This window comes from Centroberyx affinis, unplaced genomic scaffold (assembly GCF_046629955.1).
Source record: "Centroberyx affinis isolate AG114_WGS23_722 - 3 ecotype Tasmania unplaced genomic scaffold, CSIRO-AGI_Caff_v1 ptg000109l_1, whole genome shotgun sequence".
In the NCBI taxonomy this organism is placed as follows: Eukaryota; Metazoa; Chordata; class Actinopteri; order Beryciformes; family Berycidae; genus Centroberyx; species Centroberyx affinis.
In genome coordinates, this window is record NW_027278811.1 from 632,227 (window position 1) to 652,265 (window position 20,039).

At 43.5% G+C, this 20,039-nt stretch overlaps 1 protein-coding gene across 1 annotated transcript in view; it reads right to left on the reverse strand.

Moving 5' to 3' along the window:
- The window catches only part of plxdc2b (plexin domain containing 2b), a 77,978-nt gene that overhangs the window by 38,152 nt on the left and 19,787 nt on the right, over window positions 1-20,039 (reverse strand). The window contains exon 2 of the mRNA XM_071525770.1: window positions 8,520-8,758. Coding sequence (XP_071381871.1) covers window positions 8,520-8,758 — 239 coding nt within the window. The remainder of the gene's footprint in view (window positions 1-8,519; window positions 8,759-20,039) is intronic.

Sequence of the window (20,039 nt, forward strand, 5' to 3'; positions counted from 1 at the left end):
CAACCATGACTTCTTCCACTCTCAAAGAGCTGGTACCAGACTGCAAAGTCAGGATTGCCTTTTATAACAGACACATCCAGGGGTCTTTTATAAGCCATGTGGGAAAGGCTTGTCTGCTTTTACGGTTTCCTGTACAGAATTAGGTATAATGCACGTGTCGTGGGCCCCCTATTGCTTGTCTCTTTCCTTCTGGGTCTAATGAGATGCCTCACAGCTGTGTCTTTTATCTAAAAACATTGTTAAAGTTAATGTTTTGCTGCATGGGGAGCAGCAGAAGTGTACTTCTGACTGTGATCTCTCTGATGGGAACTCGTGCTCCTCCGTGGATACTTTGATATATGGGTGATATAAATCAGCACAACTAAGCTTTGGGTTTTCGAAAAGCCACGAGACAAACATTAATTAAAGCGTAATTCTTCCCCATTCAGTTCATTTTGCATCACGGCTTCACATTTCCCTTGGACAGTTATAATCTTACCTCCAAACAATATTCAACCGTAGAGTTTAAGACTGAGAGATAACGTTTCAGGCGAGGCAGAGCCTCGGTGGGATTGATACATATCAAAATTCCAAATGGAGTTCAGCCATGCAGGTGGTATTACTTTTGATTAATTTGTAGATTTAAACAAACATTGCCAGAAGCCTTTCATCACAGCTTAAAGTACAGACAAATCCTGTCAGGGAAAAAGCACCCTCCAGGCAGCCTTAGTCAGCACATTACTTGGAGAATAGAAAACAAGGGCACTTGTAAAGGGAGTAGACACAAATGCAAGCCTGTTAGGTTTTCCCACTAATCAGCACAAGATGTTTTGGTCTTGCTGAGGAGGTCTAGAGAGAGACAGGGACTCCTCAGAGGTGAGAGGGGGCCAGCTGGCTGTTCTTGCCCCACATTTCCCTCAGGTTTCCTGGGGAAGAGTGATGGGAGCAGTGGGCAAGCAGCCATCGTCCAGCTGGGTGGAGGTTGACACGAAGCTATGAGGGCTTTCCAAGACCAGAGAACACCGAGAAAAGGAGAGCTGAGCAGAGCAACACCCTCACACACACATGTACACACACACACAAACAAATTCAGTGGGCTAAGTTCCAGATGACCCTCACAGATACTATAGGAGGGGAGGGATGTGCCCGAGCTGCATTGAAATGAACGCTTAAAGGAGGAAGATAGATGGCCACAGGATGAACGATTGAGAGGAGAGGGGGAGTGTAACCTTGCCTATCAAAAACAATAGAGATCCTTCGCCCCATTTTCATCTGCCCATTATAAACCTCTATATTGCAACTAGATGGGGAACGGAGAAAGCGCATATTGCTGTCGATAACTGCCTGTCGTTGATAGTGGATTGTGTTTTATGTGACCGTTAGAGTGTCTATAGGGCACAAAAAAACACATAGATGCTGGATGAAATTCATGCGGCGTATGAACTCATCCCAGATTCATTCCCATCTCCGTCTGAGGCATTTACTCTAGCTGCCCACCACATCAATATTGCATTACGTTGAGGCCTGAATATCTCATGCCAACATGTTTTCATTTCTGAATGGCTCCATATCCCCGACCAGCAGAATTTATTGCAGTGCCTTTATGAGATAATCCAGGGCGTTTTACTTCAGGAAAATAAGATGTTTGGAAATGTCTCCTGGAGCTGGTATTGAAGAGGTAGCTGTGGCAGCAATTCACTTAGCCTGGACAATAATGTTTACAAAAAAATAAAAAGGAAAAAGGAAAATTGTAATCCCCTCATCCCCAACCCCTTCCTGTGTCTATGCTCTGCAAAATAAGATTTCGTGTATGCACCACAAGCGTTTGAGCTTTGAATAAATGTCACAATATGTTGGGATTAAGCTGCATGTCAGCCATCTTCATTCATTTTCCTAACACAGCACCCACCCATACATACACACACACACACACACACACACACACAAGCTCACAGGGTAAACATCCACAGTTAAATCAGACCACAGCCTGTACGAAGGAGCATTAAAAAGATGCCATCGCTCATGTGAGCAGCTCTTCATCAGCTGATAATGCCTGTGATCCATTATTCATCACTCAGCTCCATCTCTCGCCTGTTGGAGCAGCTTGGTGTATTGCTGGTGTGTGTGGTGAAAGTCAACATCATGCCAGCAACCAGCACCAGGCCAGTTTCTGATTCCTTTGTACATAAGTCTGGATATGGAGTAAACAAGTAAATGAACAGTGATGGTAAACAAAACGCCCCAAAAGTGCTGACAGAAATTTGAGGCCAACGCTTGTAATTTATAATAAACAATCAAAAGGCTTTTGGATTGGATAAATATTAATGTGCAAAAGAAAAAAAATATGGGGAGAGTGGGGAATGTTTGAAAAACAATGGAGAAAATGAAGAGAATATGGTGGATAAGCAGTTTGAGGCACATCAGTGCAAGACACCCCTTGTATTATTAAGGACTTCCTCCAGTCTGTGGTTGTAGGTCTCAATCAGAATCTGGGTTCAGACAGAATGTGTGTTTGTGTAAGTGTGTGTCCATGTGTCTGTGTGTCTGTGTGTCTGTGTGTCTGTGTGTGTATCTGGCTGCACATGAAAGCACTGTTCAAGGACACAGAGGTACAGAAACGATCAAAGCAGACTCCGCAAGATATTCACAAAGTCACTCACTTGCCGTCCTTGTTTATCAGGCAAGCCATCTGAAGAAATGACAGAGAGCCAGCATGTTGGCCGACCCACTGAGAAAAGTCTCTCAGTCGACAACTAGAAGATGGTGCGGGCAGTAAGAAAGTCTAAGACTGAGGCAGACTGAACACATGCTGAAATTCAGACTGTTACGGTTTAATCTGAAGAACAGTTCCTACATCTCCCACACTCCACACCAGAGAGGAGCAGCATGCTAGAAGCATTACAGCCTTTAATCACTGAACAACAGTAGACAGTAAACACCCCTTTCCAAACACATCGCCCTCTGGGAATCTTTTAAAGAACATGACGAACTGAGACAAAAAACAAACAAAAAAAACTCCCATACAAATTCATATTCACCGCAAGTTTTGAATATGGAATGAGGTAGGGATAAAAGGACCTTTGGGAATCAAATGAAGTAATGAAAATTACCAAGCCTGGCAGCTTGCTGCCTCGCTGTGTGAATTCTCTCCCTGTAGAAATTCACAAATAAACAAACCTAGAGAACGTATTGAAGCATCTAAACCCCAAAGAGCCTCCTGAGCAATCGCAGTGTGCAGCAGGCAGCGGTAAAGAGCCGTGTGCTGCTGCATCCAATAATAACACTTCACTATAAACCACACCCTTACTAGTTCACATCAAAGCGAGCTACACAAACAGCACCAACTGTAAAGGGCAATTTATAGTACAGCGATTTATGATCGTCACCACCGGCAATGATCATATTCTATCGTCGGCAGTGTTAGGAATAACGCGTTACTGTAATTCCATTACTTTTGGCGGTAACTAGTAATGTAACTAATTACTTTTTCAAATTAAATAACGCAATTATAATTACTGAAATTTTAAATGGGCTCGTTACTCGTTACTTTACGTGAAAATAGCGGACAACTTCAGAGGATTATCCGGTGTATGATCATCTGACCTTACGGTGGCGCAAGTGAATCAAAAGACTACCGGTCCGGTAACTTAGCCACACAATGGCCGACAGTTCAGGTGCGAGCTTACTGTCCTGGAAATACGGTCATTATGTTTCCCTCCTCGAGATAAAGGACAATGAGGCTATGAGGCTACAATAAATACGCCTATCAATACATATCTATTGTGTTTTATTGTTCCACTACTTACTTTTCATCATAGTGATAATGGGTACAATGATGGTACTGTCAATAAAATTTGACAGTTGTCTTGTCCCACACTGTGCCACAGCAACACTAAAATAATATAGCTGTGTGCATTAATAAGAGAATTGAAGCAGACATTTAAAAGTAACACAAAAGTTACTTTCCCTAGTAATTAATTACTTTTATTATGCAGTAATTGGTAAAGTAATTCAATTACTTTTTGAGAGAGGTAACTAGTAACTGTAACTAATTACTAATTTTCAGTAACTTGTGGCAAGCAACCACACTACAGCTGCTGCACTACTACAGCTGCTGCAGCAGTATAGGCCTAGTAGTGGTAGCTCCAGTAGTTCTCATTACAGATATCTGAAATATTTTAAAGTAGCATTTTCACTAGTCATAATGTAATGAGAGATATTGAAAATTAGCATTTAAGATATCTTTTATTACATTATGACTAGTCAAAATGCTAGAGGTATCGAACACAAGGCAGAGTCCAGTTTGGGATGAGGTTGGGATATGATTGGCATGCTTGGTGATTGATGACATACAGTATGTGGTTTCGATAGTGGATGTCCTGTATCACAAAAAAACTGAATGAGATTAAAAATGAGATCCATTTTGTTTTGTATTGCCCACATTACCACGACTTAAGAATGAGACTGTTTAATAAAGTGGACCCTTACACCCCCCACCACACACACACACACACACACACGTTGATACTGTATGTCCATATCAGCAAACTGGCTTTAATGGCACTGGGTAAAGTACAGTTCCAGGACATGCTGTACTATAGATATAAACAGAGAGGTGTGAAAATGAGTAGATATGTGTGTTCTGATTCACAAGGCCCTCAAATGTCTCATTTCAGAGGGAACACGAGGAGCTGTATATTTTTGTAGGTTTGACTTTATGGTCTTGGCTGTCGCTGCAATATAACACAGGATTTTAAAAATGAGCCGTAATCTGCACAACCTGACAACCAAGTGGCTGCCATATGTCCTCTGTGTGTGTGAGTGTGTGTGTGTGTGTTCACATGCTGTTACTTGAGAATGGAAAGAGCATCTCTTTATCTCTTGTTGCCATAGACGCAGAGTTTACTGTCTAAAGACTCATATAATAGCCCCCGATAAAGATGTGTGGCATTTAAAATGGCGCCACCTGACAGCTATCAGCAACCACAAAACCAACACTTAAACAGATAGCAAACAACAAAAACACAACCGCCAACTGTCACAAGCCATGACGGCATGTCCGGACTGGCACACACTTTGCCTTGAAGTATAAAAGAAATGGTGATGAAACCTTGGTTGAATTCAGTAACACTGGCTCGTTCCCACACTTTGTTCTACCCCGGCCATAAGGTTACCTGAGGTTTCCTTTGGCCTAAGCTGGCAGGTTGTTTTATCTGGGTCGACGATCCAGGGAACCAAGCTGCTCGAGTGACTCACTGTCAGTCAGGGCGTCAGAGAGTCTGCCGTTATGGACACTGTTATAAACCTGCATGTCGAGGTGAGGGAAACCTATTGTTGGAAACGCGTGTTATGGCACCAGCTAACCCAAACACAGACTGCTCTCAAAGCAAAGCCAACGGAGACGATGGAGAGATCCCTCGAGTGTTATGAAGTGGAAGCCTGATTTATGGAAGTTAAAATAATCTGGAGCTGATGGCCTCTCCGTCTCTGTCAGTGAAATAGGGATTCAACCTCTCACACCTAAGACACACTCCCTCTAGCCCTCTATCCACCCAAAAACACTCAAAAAAACAGCTAGTGGCGATGTACCTTGCATTTCTGTACCCATTTTGTCCTTTGGTGCTGTATTTTTCTTATTCCAACAGATAATTGGCCTATAAATGTAGATGTTTCCAGCACCTACAGTGGAGTTTAATAGCAGAACAATTTTCTACTATCTGAAACATCAACAGTAAATGTCAGGTTTTGGTGTCAGACCCTCAGAATCCAAGAGTGGGGGCTTCTTTCTAGACTTACATTTTGAAGCAGTGTTCAACAATCATACAGGGAGAAATTCATTGTAGAAGAGGGAGCGATTACAATCTCTCCACTGACAGTAGCCACAATAGACCAGAATGCAATGCGGCCACAAGACAGGTTGAGTTTTCTCGCTTTTTCTCGACTGGAAAAACTCTTGCTATCTTGCTGTTACTATGCTATCACTATCACTATCGCTCTCTCCACCTACATCTAAAACCAGCAGCTGGATGGAACAAGTTCGGGCATGTTCTCTTGGGGGTAGTTGAAAGGCATTTTGGGAAATGTAGGAAATCACTAACTGAAGTAGAAGCAGACGAGGCAGGTTGAGGGAAAGTGGGTGCAACAAAAAAGGAAATTCCCACACTTCATTGCAAAAATAACTCCTGGAATGTATCGAACATCACAGATTGATGACATATACCGCTGTAAAAGTATCCGAGGGTGGTATTTTCCTTTAAATGGACACACGTTCCCCCTCTCTCCCTCCCTCTCTCTCTCTCTTTCACCACTTCATCCTTCAGCTCCAGCTCCTTCAGCTCTCACCCTCTCCTTCTCTTTACTGGTGCCTTCTGAATATGAAGGCTTTTCTCATGTCAACAAAGTGTCGGTGGCAGGTGGGAGTGTGTGCCTGGAGGTGGGGGGGTTTGAGTGAGTCGGTGGGTGTGTGGTGGTGGTGGTGGGGGGGGGTGCAGATAATGACAGGAGGAGCGACAGGGTGTTTGTGCTGCGGACCGCTCTCCCATTCCACAACAACAAATGAGCCTGAGGGAGGGAAAACAATGAGGGGGAGGCATGTTTGTGTGTCTATTAGTGTGTGTGCGTAAGTGCGTGTGTGTATGTGCACTTGTGTATGTATGTGTGTGTGTGCGTGCAGGTGTGAAGTCTGGAGTTGTGTGTGTGTGTGTGCGTGTGTGTGTGTACGTGAGCACTTGTGTACGTATAGGTGAGTTGTGTGTGTCTGCACTTGTGTATGTACTGTATGTGTGTGTCTTTGTGTGTGTGTGTGTGTATCTGGGAGTGTATGTGCGTGTGTGTGTGTGTGGGTGCACTTGTGTATGTATACTATGTGTATGTGTGTGTGTGTATGTGTGTATGAGAAGTTTGCAGTGGTGTGTATTTGTGAGCATGTTTGTGTGCGTGCGCCTGTGATATATGTGTGTGTGCATATGGATGTGAAATTTGAAGTTGTGTGTGTGCACTTGTTTGTGTGTGTGTGTGTGTGTGTGTGTGTGAAGTCTGGAATGGTAGTGTGTGTGTGTGAGTGTATGCGTGTGTGTGGATGCTACATTTGAAGTGGTGTGCATGTATATGTGTGTGTATGTGTGTGAGCTAAAGCTACATTTGAAGTGGCGTGCATGTGTGTGTGTGCGCGTCCCTGTGTGTGTGTGTGTGTGTGTGTGTGTGTGCGTGCGTCCCTGTGTGTGTGTGTGTGTGAGTGAGTGACTGTTTACGGCTGGCGATCAAAGCCGCCTCCCTCCGCGCTGAGCGACGGCGGCTGTGAACCTGTGATGATTAGAAGCCACGGGGAGACTTAACGAGCTGTCTCGCCCCGGCGGCCGCCATCATTATGACAGAACGCCTCGGTGCTGAGCGCCGGCCGAGGCACCGTAACAAGAGACATGGGCGATGCCTTTCATTTACATGGACCCAAACACAGGCCGAGCCCGGTCATTAATCTCCAGCAGATCCACCGACCCCCTTGAACCGTGGGAGGCTGGGTTAATTTCCTGTTCTGGTCTCTCCGAGGTCAAGTTTGAGAGGATCCAGCCCCATGCAGTAGGTAGGTGAACACCTGGGGGTCGAGTTTAATTTGATATAAAATATTCATCCTTAAAGCCTCCTCTAGCCCTCCTTTTTCATTCCAAAACACTCACTCATCTGGGGAGATTTATAATTGCTCCAGGGAAGTAACCAAAGAGTATTTTTAGGCATGGCTCAAGATTTAATAGGATGGGACTTTATCGATTCAGTCTCTTCATATTAGCTTGCTGTTTTTTACTAGACGGGGAGGTTTACTGTGTGTGGGCCGCTTTGTTCTACTGGAGCATGCTGTGCTGCCCTGAAATGAGCCAAACACAATAAACAGGAGTGGTCTGAATTAGGGCTGCATGATTAAGATTATGGCAAAAAAGATAATCCTGATTATTTTGCTAAACATTGTGATCATGCTTATTAATACTGATTATTTGTCTCAGTGTCAGGAAACAAAATGAACCTTAACATATATTTAAACTTTTTTTGCTTTTTTCAGTGCAGTATTAGCAGCAAGTAGCAGCAGCTAGAAAGTCTTGTTACTGTCTTACTCTTGTTGTCTTTGAGGCGCAGCTACAACCCTTTCCACAGAATCTGTACTTCTTTGTCACCTTGTTTTAAAACCAAAGTATCTCCAAATGACAGGCAATGATGCACGTTTAGAGACTTAAGCCTTTTCACGTTCAGACTTGGGAGAAAGATTTTCCTCTCTAACGTTCTGGGCCGATCCATTCTTTTCCACTTGTTGCTACGATTTCCCAAAGACTCTCTGCTTCTCCATCTTTTGTTTTTGTCACATTGTGCATTGAAACGTTGTGATTGGTCAACCATAATAGAGGTACTTATCACACCGGGACTTTCAGGGGACAAATAACAAACACTTCATTATCGCCATCAAATTACACAGTTCTTAATTGTGGAAACATAAAATGGTGATATACAATTACCTACTAATCAACTGTGCAGCCCTAGTGTGAATCAGTGTTTACCTCTATCTGGGAGCTGTTGTCTGTTTCCTCCGCAGACAGCAGGCCTGGGAAGCCCTCAGGCTGCTCCTGCTCCGGCTCCTGGTCCTGGTCCTGGTCCTGGTCCTGGCTGGCTCTGTTACTGTCCATGTTACGAGGATCTGGGGGAAGCCATCTCCTCCATCGATGACTGTACAGTTTGACGTCCACTGCCACATCCTCATCTCCGGCTGCCTGCCCCTGCACGTATGAGTAGAAGACCCCTGAGGAGACAGGAGGAGAGGACATGAGTAACAAAGCAACATTCATAGGGGATAAAAAAAAAAGCATTAGTGGAGCTAACTAGCGGCGCAAAGCCAAATCACCTTAAAATACTAACCTAAAGTCATTAAATTTACTGTAGGTCACCACAAATATACTTTTACCGGTGTAGTAATACAGCACCGTCAATATAATTTTCTAGCCAATGAATTGTAAACTATTGAACTCTATATTAGTCAAACTGAAAGGAAAATCTGTTGGCCTGCACTGTGCGCTGGTAGATTGTAGACGCAACATAATTACAAAGGACAATAATATTTTTACTGTCAATAAGGCAATGGTCCAACCGCAGAGGCAGGGACTGTTCACGCCATTAATCTTCTGCCTCTCCCTCATAACTCACTGTCTCACTGGACTATTCTCATTGCTTTGGGGAGAAATCTTGCTCTGGCTGAAACAGATGCACATTAGGGGCGACTCAGCAGCCATCACACAGCCCAGTGGGCCGCAGTCATACCCAATCATCCCTATCGCCGGCTCTGGAATGGGATGCCGGTGACAGGTGAGAAATGGTACTCTTTTAATGTAAAAACAAACTTGATTAACAGGGACCGAGACAGACGCTGGATGCAAGGTGAAATGTGCTGTGTCAAAATAGGTGATGGCTCCCTGTCTCAAAATGGGTCAGAATGACAAATAAGGCATACGGCAGATTATCCCAGGCCCTGTCCTGCATGCCTCTCCCATTATAATTGCTTTTCCCCACCAAATATATCAATAATAACAACAATAATAATAAACTTTAGGGCAGCATGGTTAGCATGAGTTTGCATATTCTGTTCGTGTGCGTTTCTGTCCAAAGTGACATGGATTGGAGACTCTAAATGTTCGCCCTGTGATGGACTGGCGACCTGTCCTGGGTGTTCCCTGCCTTCTGCCCAATGCATGCTGGGATATCTCCAGATACCCCCCCACGCCCCATCCCCCCGACCTTGAATAGGATTACACAGGCAAAGACGACGAATTAATAATAAACGTTATTTATATAGCACTTATCTAAAAACAAAGTTTACAAAGTGCTTGCATGCTATGCAACTATGCAAATTTGTTGGCTTGGAGCCAAAAAGCAAACTGCTGATTCCTCTTTTATTGCTCTTTCTCACTCTTCTTTTTATGAGACAGAGGTCATTGGGTTTAATTAGCAGTGTGTGTTTTCCACCCTATTTTCCTCTCTCGGTCTTTTCCCTCGTACTCACACTTCTTTCTCTCTGTCTTTTTTCTCTTTCCCTTCGCATCACCCCCCCCCCCACACACACACCCCACCTCCCTCTGGGCCCCAGACCAGTGGTTCTCAGGAGAGGAGAGAGGTGGTGAGAGCGGAGTGGAGGGGCTTAAGATGCTAATGCACCCAAAGTGGAAGCTGACAGATTCACTTTATAATGAGCATCTGCAAAGCAAGTAGCAAAGAGACCAATCTGCACATAGAGGTGAGCGTTGACAACACTTGAGAGAATTGAACCAAGGGAGAGTGCAGCACAGAGCATAAAGAGGACTGGGATAAATGCTTCACAATTCACAGCTACAACAAAATGTTTTAATTAACTCACTATGAGATAAGGCAGTCTGTGCAGAGGCACGTACTGTTTCTGTGTGCGTCTAATTACTATGCAGATCATCTCAATCTTGTTGTTAGGTCTCTACAGCAGCTCCCCTGGCCAACTATTCACTCACTCTCTCATTCTCACCATACTACGCTTTCACTCCCTGACACTCACTCTGTCCCTCTTGCCTCATCAACTAATGGTCATTAGTCACGTCCATCAGGACAATGTCGCCATGCAAGCTTCCCGTCAACAGCACTTATATATTTCAATCCGAGAGGAACCTATACACAGCATTCCACAGACACATGAACATCTATTCTCATCCCCCAAAGGATCTTTGTTAGACCTTCAATATACGATGGAAAGCTGGCAAACAGCGGATACTTTAAAATACACCATGACCAGAACATAGAGGCCTTGAATAAATGGCTGTGCTTTTCCCAGCATGTCCCTCAGTGAATGGCCGTGATGAGTCACCGTTTAAAGGAGCACCTGCACAAGGCTCCGCTTGCCCTTCGCTTTGCAACTGCTCGGGACGTCACCTCTCTGATTCAGGGACAGCAAACTCTCCTATTGTCCAGAGGGAGACTCGGGGCCTTTTGTCACGCTTTTGCCAGGGCACCGAGAACAGACCCCTGAGGAACACCTAAAATAACCTCCCAGCAGGACGAGGCCTCTCCTCTGTGTGTGACTGTTCCTCGGCTTTTGTGTGAGAGGAAATCTTTCCCCTCTATTTTTCTTTCACTCCCTCTGAATACCCCGCATACCTTCACCCTGACTCTGTGGAGCAGCCTCGTTGGCCGGACTCGCGCCTGTCAACACCCCTGATCCGCAAACACCGGGGGAACTGTAATTTGGTTTCGCCTAAACCTTTCAAGGGAGTTAAAGGAGGTCGTAAAATCACAGACTAGGTGCTGCCTGCACCCCTTCTTTCATTCTGCTCCTTCTTTCAGTTTCTACTTTATCCTCCTTTTCTCTTGGTGGCCACCTGACTCACTGTTACTGACAGAAGACTTCCACACATGACTGGTAAGTAGTAGAGGTGGGGAGCAGAATGCTTGAAGGTGTATGTGTGTGTGTGTGTGTGTGCGTGTGTGTGTGGTATGCATGTCTATCAGGGTGTGAACATGTTCAGTAGAGAAAAAGGCTGAAAAAGGTTGGATTGAAGCCTTTTTGGCAGTGCAGTTTCTTAGCTTCTCTATCTCTGGGCGTCAGAGTGCTTATTTCAGGGCCCATTCAAAGCTGCTTTATCAATGTAGCAGCAGACCCTGCCAAGTACTCTGGAGAACCGTCTCTCTCTCTCTCTCTCTCTCTCTCTCTCTCTCTCTCTCTCTCTCTCTCAGGGTCTGTAACAGTGCTGACTTCATGCAGATCGACTCACCAGGGTCAACATGGAGTAAGCTGTTATAAGTATTGCTGATGCCCCCATCTTATTGGAAATGCGTTCACTGTAACTAGAAAATAACTGAAACAAGTCAATAACTCACAGTTTAGAAAATGTATGTGTGTGCCCCGTTCATAAACCATCTTGGGACCTGATATACAGCATAGACCATGTGATTCGCAGTATCATTCCAGATCATGAGAGAGAACATTGCAATTATTCCTCCATTTAGCGTGTCTTGTTCTCTTCATTAGCGATGATTCATTGGGAGCGGCTGTCAGGAGGTTGGCACTCCATCATTCACAACACACACACACACACACACACACACAGAGAGCTAGGAGTTTGGGAAATGTCAGGAAATAATTAAGCGTTGAGCACAACTTGAGCATCACAACCCAAAAGCTTGTGAAGATGTGTAGAGCAAACGGCACGGCGATGACTTTCCCTTTAATGTTTCAGCGAGAGCTGTCCTCGGATCACATGCCTGGGTTTTGAAAGCCTATTTGATTTATTCAGCTTAATTAATCTCCTACAAAACATGCCAGCTTGGTCCACATGATGAGGTCAGAGAGTGAAGGAGACTGAGATCGAGGGAGACTGGAGAACAGAAGAAACCTGTGAAAGCTGTATAGAGAATTAAAGCATGACTGACTCATTCTCTTGGTTGCACTCTGGAGAGTTTGGTGCAGGATGTTTATGATCAAGATCAGTGAAAGAAAAAAACAACGACTCTGAAATAAAAAAATCCTAATTGCTATTGCCCAGAAGAAACAACAAGATCCACAGTTTTACATGGACTAAAACCACTAACTGACTTGATGTCTATGTCCAAGGGGACCAAACTAAACATATAAAAACTACAAATAGCCAGTGTAAAGTATCTAGCCAAACTGAGCTTGGATAAACAGATGTTGTTTGACACTGACCCACCACTTAATGGCCTCTCTCATGTAAAGCGCGGCCTGTGGAGACTCATGATGTGCAGGGTCATCTCTGAGCAAGGGCAAGGGCACCAAAAACTGATGCTCAAAACCCTGGAAAACCCTGACAGAACGTTATCAGCCATGGCAGATGCTAAAAGGAAGAGGCAGACAGATAAGCTCAGACATGCGATTTGACTGATGAGTTAATAAACTGGGTTTTATAGGAGATGGCTGCGGTTTGATCTTAGATAATAAGAAGAGACAGACGAGATGGGAGTTCTGTTGCTGCTCTCAGTCCTGAGGTCGGTCAAACAAACATCTGCTTTCCCTTCACTATCTCATATTGGGTTAATGTTGTAGATTACGGATTACATACAGCAAACATACTGCAACACGACATGATTCATTTCCATATTAATCAAATTACTTCAACAGTGCACAGTGTGTGGGATACAAAAGAGGTTTACAAAAAATGTTCATTGCTTTCTCCACATCAGTCATCAACTGCAGACACTTCTCTGTCGCCTGCGGTGGCGAGACAAATACAAACATTAAACATATTACCGCCTTCGCATAAAGCAGAGTCCATACAAATTCCAGACATGCAACAGTCTGTAATTATTATGCAGAGGAAAGTGTGCTTTGCTAACCTGCCGTAACCTGTTTTTTTTTTTGTTTTTTTTTTACACCTCCTATCTTAAAACACAGCCTGTCATTAAGCAGACACATAAAGTCAAAAAGCTGACTGGAGCAGAAAGGAAAACGCAGTAGACCAACAGACAGACAGCACCTGCATAGTTAAAGGCGCTAAAAGAGATCCTATTTCAGACAGTAATATTAGAGTGGGAACTTGCACTCTGAAGTCATGAGCATCAATGATAAAGGAGAGAAGTTAGAAATAATCTTAGATAATTAGTGCATGAGACATAGAAACACAGACTAGGACACAGATATACAGTACAAGGGTTTACAAGCAATACGAAAACACAATCTTTTTCACTGAAGAAGGAATTTAACTGAAGTCGCAGTTATCGCTGACAATAACAAACAGCCTGTTCTCATATTTCTGATATGTTATTTGATAGTGTTTTCATGTTAACTGACATTTTCAGAGTTTGTGCTGAGAAAAAGTATACTATGCATTAGGGGTGAAAACAGTTTTTAGGTGGTAAACAAAGGCCAAATTCAATGTATAGCAAAATCGCAAAAACAGCCTTAGACTCCAAAGGCTTTAAGGCACTAGTACTGAAAATGAATGCTAATCACTTTCCTTCCAAAACATATGGCGACTCATCAAGTGAGCATCCTGCCTGTCATGTGTGCACCATTACGCCAGACATTCGGTTTTGCCAACAACAATTAGTCACATCTTTCCAAGAGCATCACCAGTCTCGCTGGGACTGCAAATAAAGATGCAAATGGACACTTCTGGCATTGGCATTCTGTCTAATGCTGAAACATTAACTTATTGGGGCCACAGTATGACATCTAAAACCCTGATATGGGTCGGGACCCAAAAATGGACGCAGGCTTCCTTCTGAGCGTTTTAATAAGCCTGGGATCCAAGGCAAGATAATACATTTCCTCATTTGAGCAAAAATGAGATTGAGCCAAATACTTATTTCAACAATGATGTAAATAATGACAACACTTGTACCGACCTTTGTGCATTGTTGATACACTCATGCATAATACAGTACACTTTATCAGGCATGGCATTAGGGGGCATTTCTGCCAGGGCCAGAATAAAGAAACAAGCGAAGAACAAAATAATCTGTAAACACTGAAGTTAGCATACTGGCATGTTAACTAATGCGCTGTGGTGAGAAGCCGCTCTTGCATGTCACCAAAATGGGAAGAGAGCCAGGTGTGAGAGAGGGTTATAAATAAAAGTCAATCTCCTCACTCTCACAGTGTTAATTACAATCTACAGAGCATGGAGGCTGCAGGGAATTCATTAGGTGGAGACTAATGTTGCGTTCACAGTGCCCGGGGGAAACGCAGGCCCGGTGAAGAGGACAGGTGTCAGGACCGCGTGTTTAGGGAAGGAGGGAGGCTGGGGGGAAGAGACAGAGGGGAATTAGGAGGGAGAGGAAGAGCATGGGTGGGAGCTAGACATGTCCAGCTCTAGGTCCAGTGATTTTTAATCGAGGCTTTAACCTTAAACAACTCGATAGTTTTCTTCAAGGGGGCTCTGAAGAAAATTGTTAATTTCCCTGCCTGAGCAACTGCTCAACACACTAAATACATTGGACACAAAACCCAAACAGTTGAAAACCACAAAACACACAGTAACAAATCCCAGGCATACAGTATCAAACCCCAAAACACAGGGTCACAAGTGCTGAAGAAAACCATCATGGAGTCTGCTGTCACCACCGTGGCTTTCTTTATGTAATCGGTGGTTGTCTTGGCTGCAGCATTGGTCAGTATACGAAAAAAAAAAATGCTTTGGAAAAGACAGACAAAGGCAGACAGAGAGGCCGAGATGGAGAGCTGCAGACAGACAGAGGACAGGAAGAGAGAAGACAGAGAGAAAGAAAGAGAGACGGGGTGGATGGATTACAAAGAGAAGAGCGTATTCAAGTGTGCTTCCTGAGTGACACAGGCGTTTTGGAATTCAGGATTCCAGTCAGGCAGAGTGTCTGTCTCATATTTCAGGAGATTGAGTGATAGAGTGCGGGACTCTAACCGAGCGCCGCCGCTGGCTCTCACTCCACATTTCAACTGTGGGACTGTGAGCAGCCTGCAGGCCTTGAATCACTCCGCCATGAGAGCGCCCGGCCAATGTATCACCACCAGACACCGGACCTCCTGTAACAGATTATTTCTCCTCCCTCCAGTACAGACCATTACCTGTGGCGATAATACAGTATTCTTACAGGTCACCGGCTAGCCGTGGCAAAAACCGTCATGGAATCTTTCGCACAAAACAGCACAGCATCTCTCATTCTGCCTCGCTGGCCGACCGAAATCTCTCCATGAAAACGCTAAATCTCTCCTTTCACTGTTCCCACAGTCCTCTGAGTGCTTGCTTAACAGACCTTAAAATTGGAAATGGTCAAATCTGTACCAGTGAATAGAGTGGGATAGGCAGGACAAAAGCGCAGAGTTTTACTCTGATACGCCACATCACAAACAATAGCCGTGCCTTTATCCTCTAGGTTCACACACCCTTCAGCTCAGCGCTAGTTTCTGTAGATAGACACACACCTACACACCGAACATCTGAGACACACTCTGCACAATACTCTGTCTTTGTCCGCTAGTCGACTGCCTGTCATTCACCTCAAAGCACTGTGCCTGTCCAAGTTTCGTCCAAGAAAAGTTAATCTTTCCATCGTTTTAGCCACAGAAGGCTTAGGCACATAGTTAAAGGCCATGAACGATTCACATGGGCCTTGTAGATTTTTTGCTGAATAGACATTTGATGCCAGGCCTTGGACAAATGCTAGTATTTGGAAATACTTCTATTACAAGTGGGTGGGCTTAAACTGAATCAGGGCAATTCAGATAGCGTCTGGAAAGTTGTCCATCACAGAAATGGATACTAGATTAACTTTCCTGTGTGCATCAAGCAGGTCAACACACACACAAACAAACAAACAAAAACCCAATAAAAATGAATTGACTATTTGACCAAGGCCTGCTTCCTACAGTAATAAAAAACATAATTGAAAGGGCAATAAGTACGATTGTTGCTGCCTGGTAGCAGTAAATAACCATAATATATCTTCGGGGAGGTGATACTGGGTTGTTGATCAATACCAGTGACTCAACAATTTCTGGCTTTCAGAAATCAATCTCCAGCCTGTACTCTTGTTTTGAAGCAAAAAAAACCCCGCCCACTGGCATTTCAAGACACTCCCAGTCTCCTCTTCCCAACTACTCACATTTTCTACTGCTCAACATTTCAGCTACGAAGGCGAATAAGCCTCGTTATTAAGCTAAAAAAGCAAATGACAAAGCAATATTACTATTACAGCATTTTGTACTGTGATTTATTACCTCTTCACTTAGTTAGCTTACTTGTCTCTATTGTGAAAATTTGACTTAATAACCATAATTCAAGGGGACAGAGACTTGTTTATGAGGAGACAAATTCAATTGATGTTGCAATTCCTACTGGTCACTGATAGAGGTTAATAAAGTTCATAGACTACTTAATGCCCCTTTAAGCTCTCAGTGTAACTCCGGATCTCTTCCTGGGAACCAGAGTTAGCCTAACTTACCATGTTTCATCACATTGTATACCTTGATTCACTGCCATAGGAAATGCTGCGGTTCCAGGACTAAAGAGATCTATTAATACTTACAGCCTATAAATCATTGCTCGTTTCTAAAAAAAAAAAAAAAAAGAAATAAAATAAACCGTCCGGCAATCAGACACATCAACTTAAGAGGGTGAATTATGGTCATTTCAAACACTTTGATCAGCATGGGTGCTTTAGGCTAATTGGCCGCTTCTACATTTCTGTCACTCTAAAAGCAATCTGTCTAAGAGGTGAGTCAGAGACAAGCAGTATGTATGTCTGAGGAACAGTACGCCTGTGCCAGAAAACCCTTTAACTGAAGATTGATTCCCTGTAGTGTGGACAGGCATGTGTGTGTGTGTGTATGTCTATGTGTGCGTGTGTGTGTGTGTGTGTATGTCTATGTGTGCATGTAAATGTGTATTGCAGAGAGAGGGAAACTTTTTGTGTACACGTGTATGTGTGACTCTGCCCTTAGGTGGAGATTGATTGACTGTGTGTGTGTGTGTGTGTGTGTGCGTGTGTTATCCGTGGCTCTCTCTGTCTTTCTGGGCCGAGGGCTCCAGGCGAAGCCAGACGGGACCCTTGGGCCTGTCCTCGTCCTTCCTGCTAATCCATCAGCATCAGAGAGCCTCTCTCCCTTCCACTCTGCCAAAACCACTCCACACTCCAATGTTCTCGAAGTTGAGCGCTGTGTAAACACACAGACAGGTCCAACTCTACCCCAATGGACCTGCCATTTCCCACAGTTAAAATAGAGAGTCCAGCTGTCTGAAAAATAGGTGAAGTGGCCAAGTATAATCATATGATTATGAATTTACTTGATTCCTAATGTGTTTTCTCACATAATTGCTAATGTTGAATATATTTTGCCTAACCTGCTTTACCATCTTTACTACTGACTTTATTGTGACCTAAATGATTTTATTTGTGCTCAATATATTTTTTCATGTTGACAAATGAATTAAATCAAATTGAAAACAGGGATTTTTCAATTCAGACTGAGGATGAAGCCATTTTTACACTTATAATATCACTCGATATACTAATATTTCACAGTAATGTTAGTCTCCTCTTGGGAGGTTTGGCAGCAGAAGCCCTTGTGCAACACAGAGCATTATATCACTGTTATGTGAAACCTTTGTAACTCCAATTTTGGCAATTTTTATGTTTTCACTTCAACTGAAGGATTAAATGTTTTGCTATGGGTTGAGGCTTATAGAAACCTTTTAAGCCCCAATTGGATAAACTCAAAAATGCACGGTGGTCCAGCTAAAACAAGGCTGCTTTTCTTTGCTCCTGAAAAGCTGTCCAACTCTTCCCTAATTCTATAACCCTAAGTGATGCATGTGCACACACACCCACAAACCCACACAAACACACACAAACAAACAAAATCAGAATTCCGAATCAGAAACCAGATCCTGAATCAAAACTCCTCCACTGTTTATTCAGCGATGCATCCTCCTTTTTCAATATCAGAACTAATCCATTCATTGGACATGAGATCATGAGAAATTGGACCGACAACACGCACTGTGGTTGCCATATACTCATTCCATTTTCCGACACCAAAGGGCAGCCTTGATATCCACTTATGAAATTCCTTATAATCAAGTTAATTTGGTTGAGCCATGAAATACTTAGCATGTGAGTAATAAAGAACTCTTAAATAAAAACATGCATCCAATGACTGCATTTATTTTGCCTAAACCCAGCATGCCGAAACTAACATGCAACATACAGACACTTTTGATGTTCAACGAAAAATCTCTCAAAAAGACAGAGGAAAGAAATGTTACAAACACCTTAAAAACTCACCACTTCTCATACCCACCCACCCCACCCACACACACACACACACACACACACACACATCAACAACAAAATTGAACAAGCCAAAAGATCTACAGCAGCAGCAGCCCACACAATCCCAATCGACTTTTAAATATATATTTTCAGTCTCTTCTCGCAACATATATACAGAAAAAGAGGCAGAGAGAGAGAGGGAGAGAGAGAGAGGCAGAGAGAGAGAGAGAGAGAGGGCGAGGGCCATTTCCTCAGGCCGAGCTGCCAAACCCAGCCGCCACTTTTCACATATCTGTTGACAAACTGCGAGGCCACATCCAAGTCACATAGAGTCTGTAATTGCTTGAACCCCTTCCCATTCAGTGGTGGCGACTTCAGCCACTCACAGGAAATCAAGATTGAATATTGTTTACCAGACAGCCGCCTCCCCTCGCTGAGAGTTTTGCCGCACCGAATGCGACCTACAGAGCGGCACTTCACACAGCAGATGGCTGATCCCATCTAAAACCCCATTATATGAGGAATTGTGTGTACAGAAAAGCGTATCTTGTTAAGACACATTGACACACAAGAGACACCACAATAGACGTGAGCTTGCCTCCCATTAGAAATTAACCCTGACAAATATTTGCATTGTCAATTGAATAACAGAATGAATTCCTTGTGAGTCCCTGCTTTCTGTGAAAACGTTTAATTACACGGATTCAGCCGGGGGAAAAAACCCATCCTTTGTGTTTCATCTATTCTCTGACAGCACATGTGACGTGAACAGCACAATAGTTTCTCAACCTGAACGTCAAAATACCCTAAGAAAGTATTATACAAGCTTTATTCAATCCATTAAAATCATGATTCATCAGAGTTCTCATTTATTTCACTTTGCTTGTACTCTTCCCAGTAATTGAAATGCCATCTAAAATGACACCGGCATAAGTAATTTTAGGTTCAAAATCAACTGCAAGCAAATGTTCAGCAGACTTGAACAATCTAATAAACAGCTCACTGCAACAATGAGCTACTTAATTTCCTTGGGCAGTGTCTACACGACAGAGATGATTTCCTCAGGAATTGTGCCCCCAATGTGATTTAAATTGCTGCCTTGAAGATAAGACGTCTAGCTATCTTATTGAATTCAGAGAGTTTGGGTTTTTTTTCAACAAAGACAGTGATTGTGGTTTCCATGACACAGAGAACGAGGGAAGGAAAGAGAGAGAGAAACAGAACGAGAGAGAAAGAGGATGAGAGAGAGAGGATTGGTTGAGACAGAGATAGACAGAGAGAGAAGGAGAAATAAAGAAAATGGCAGA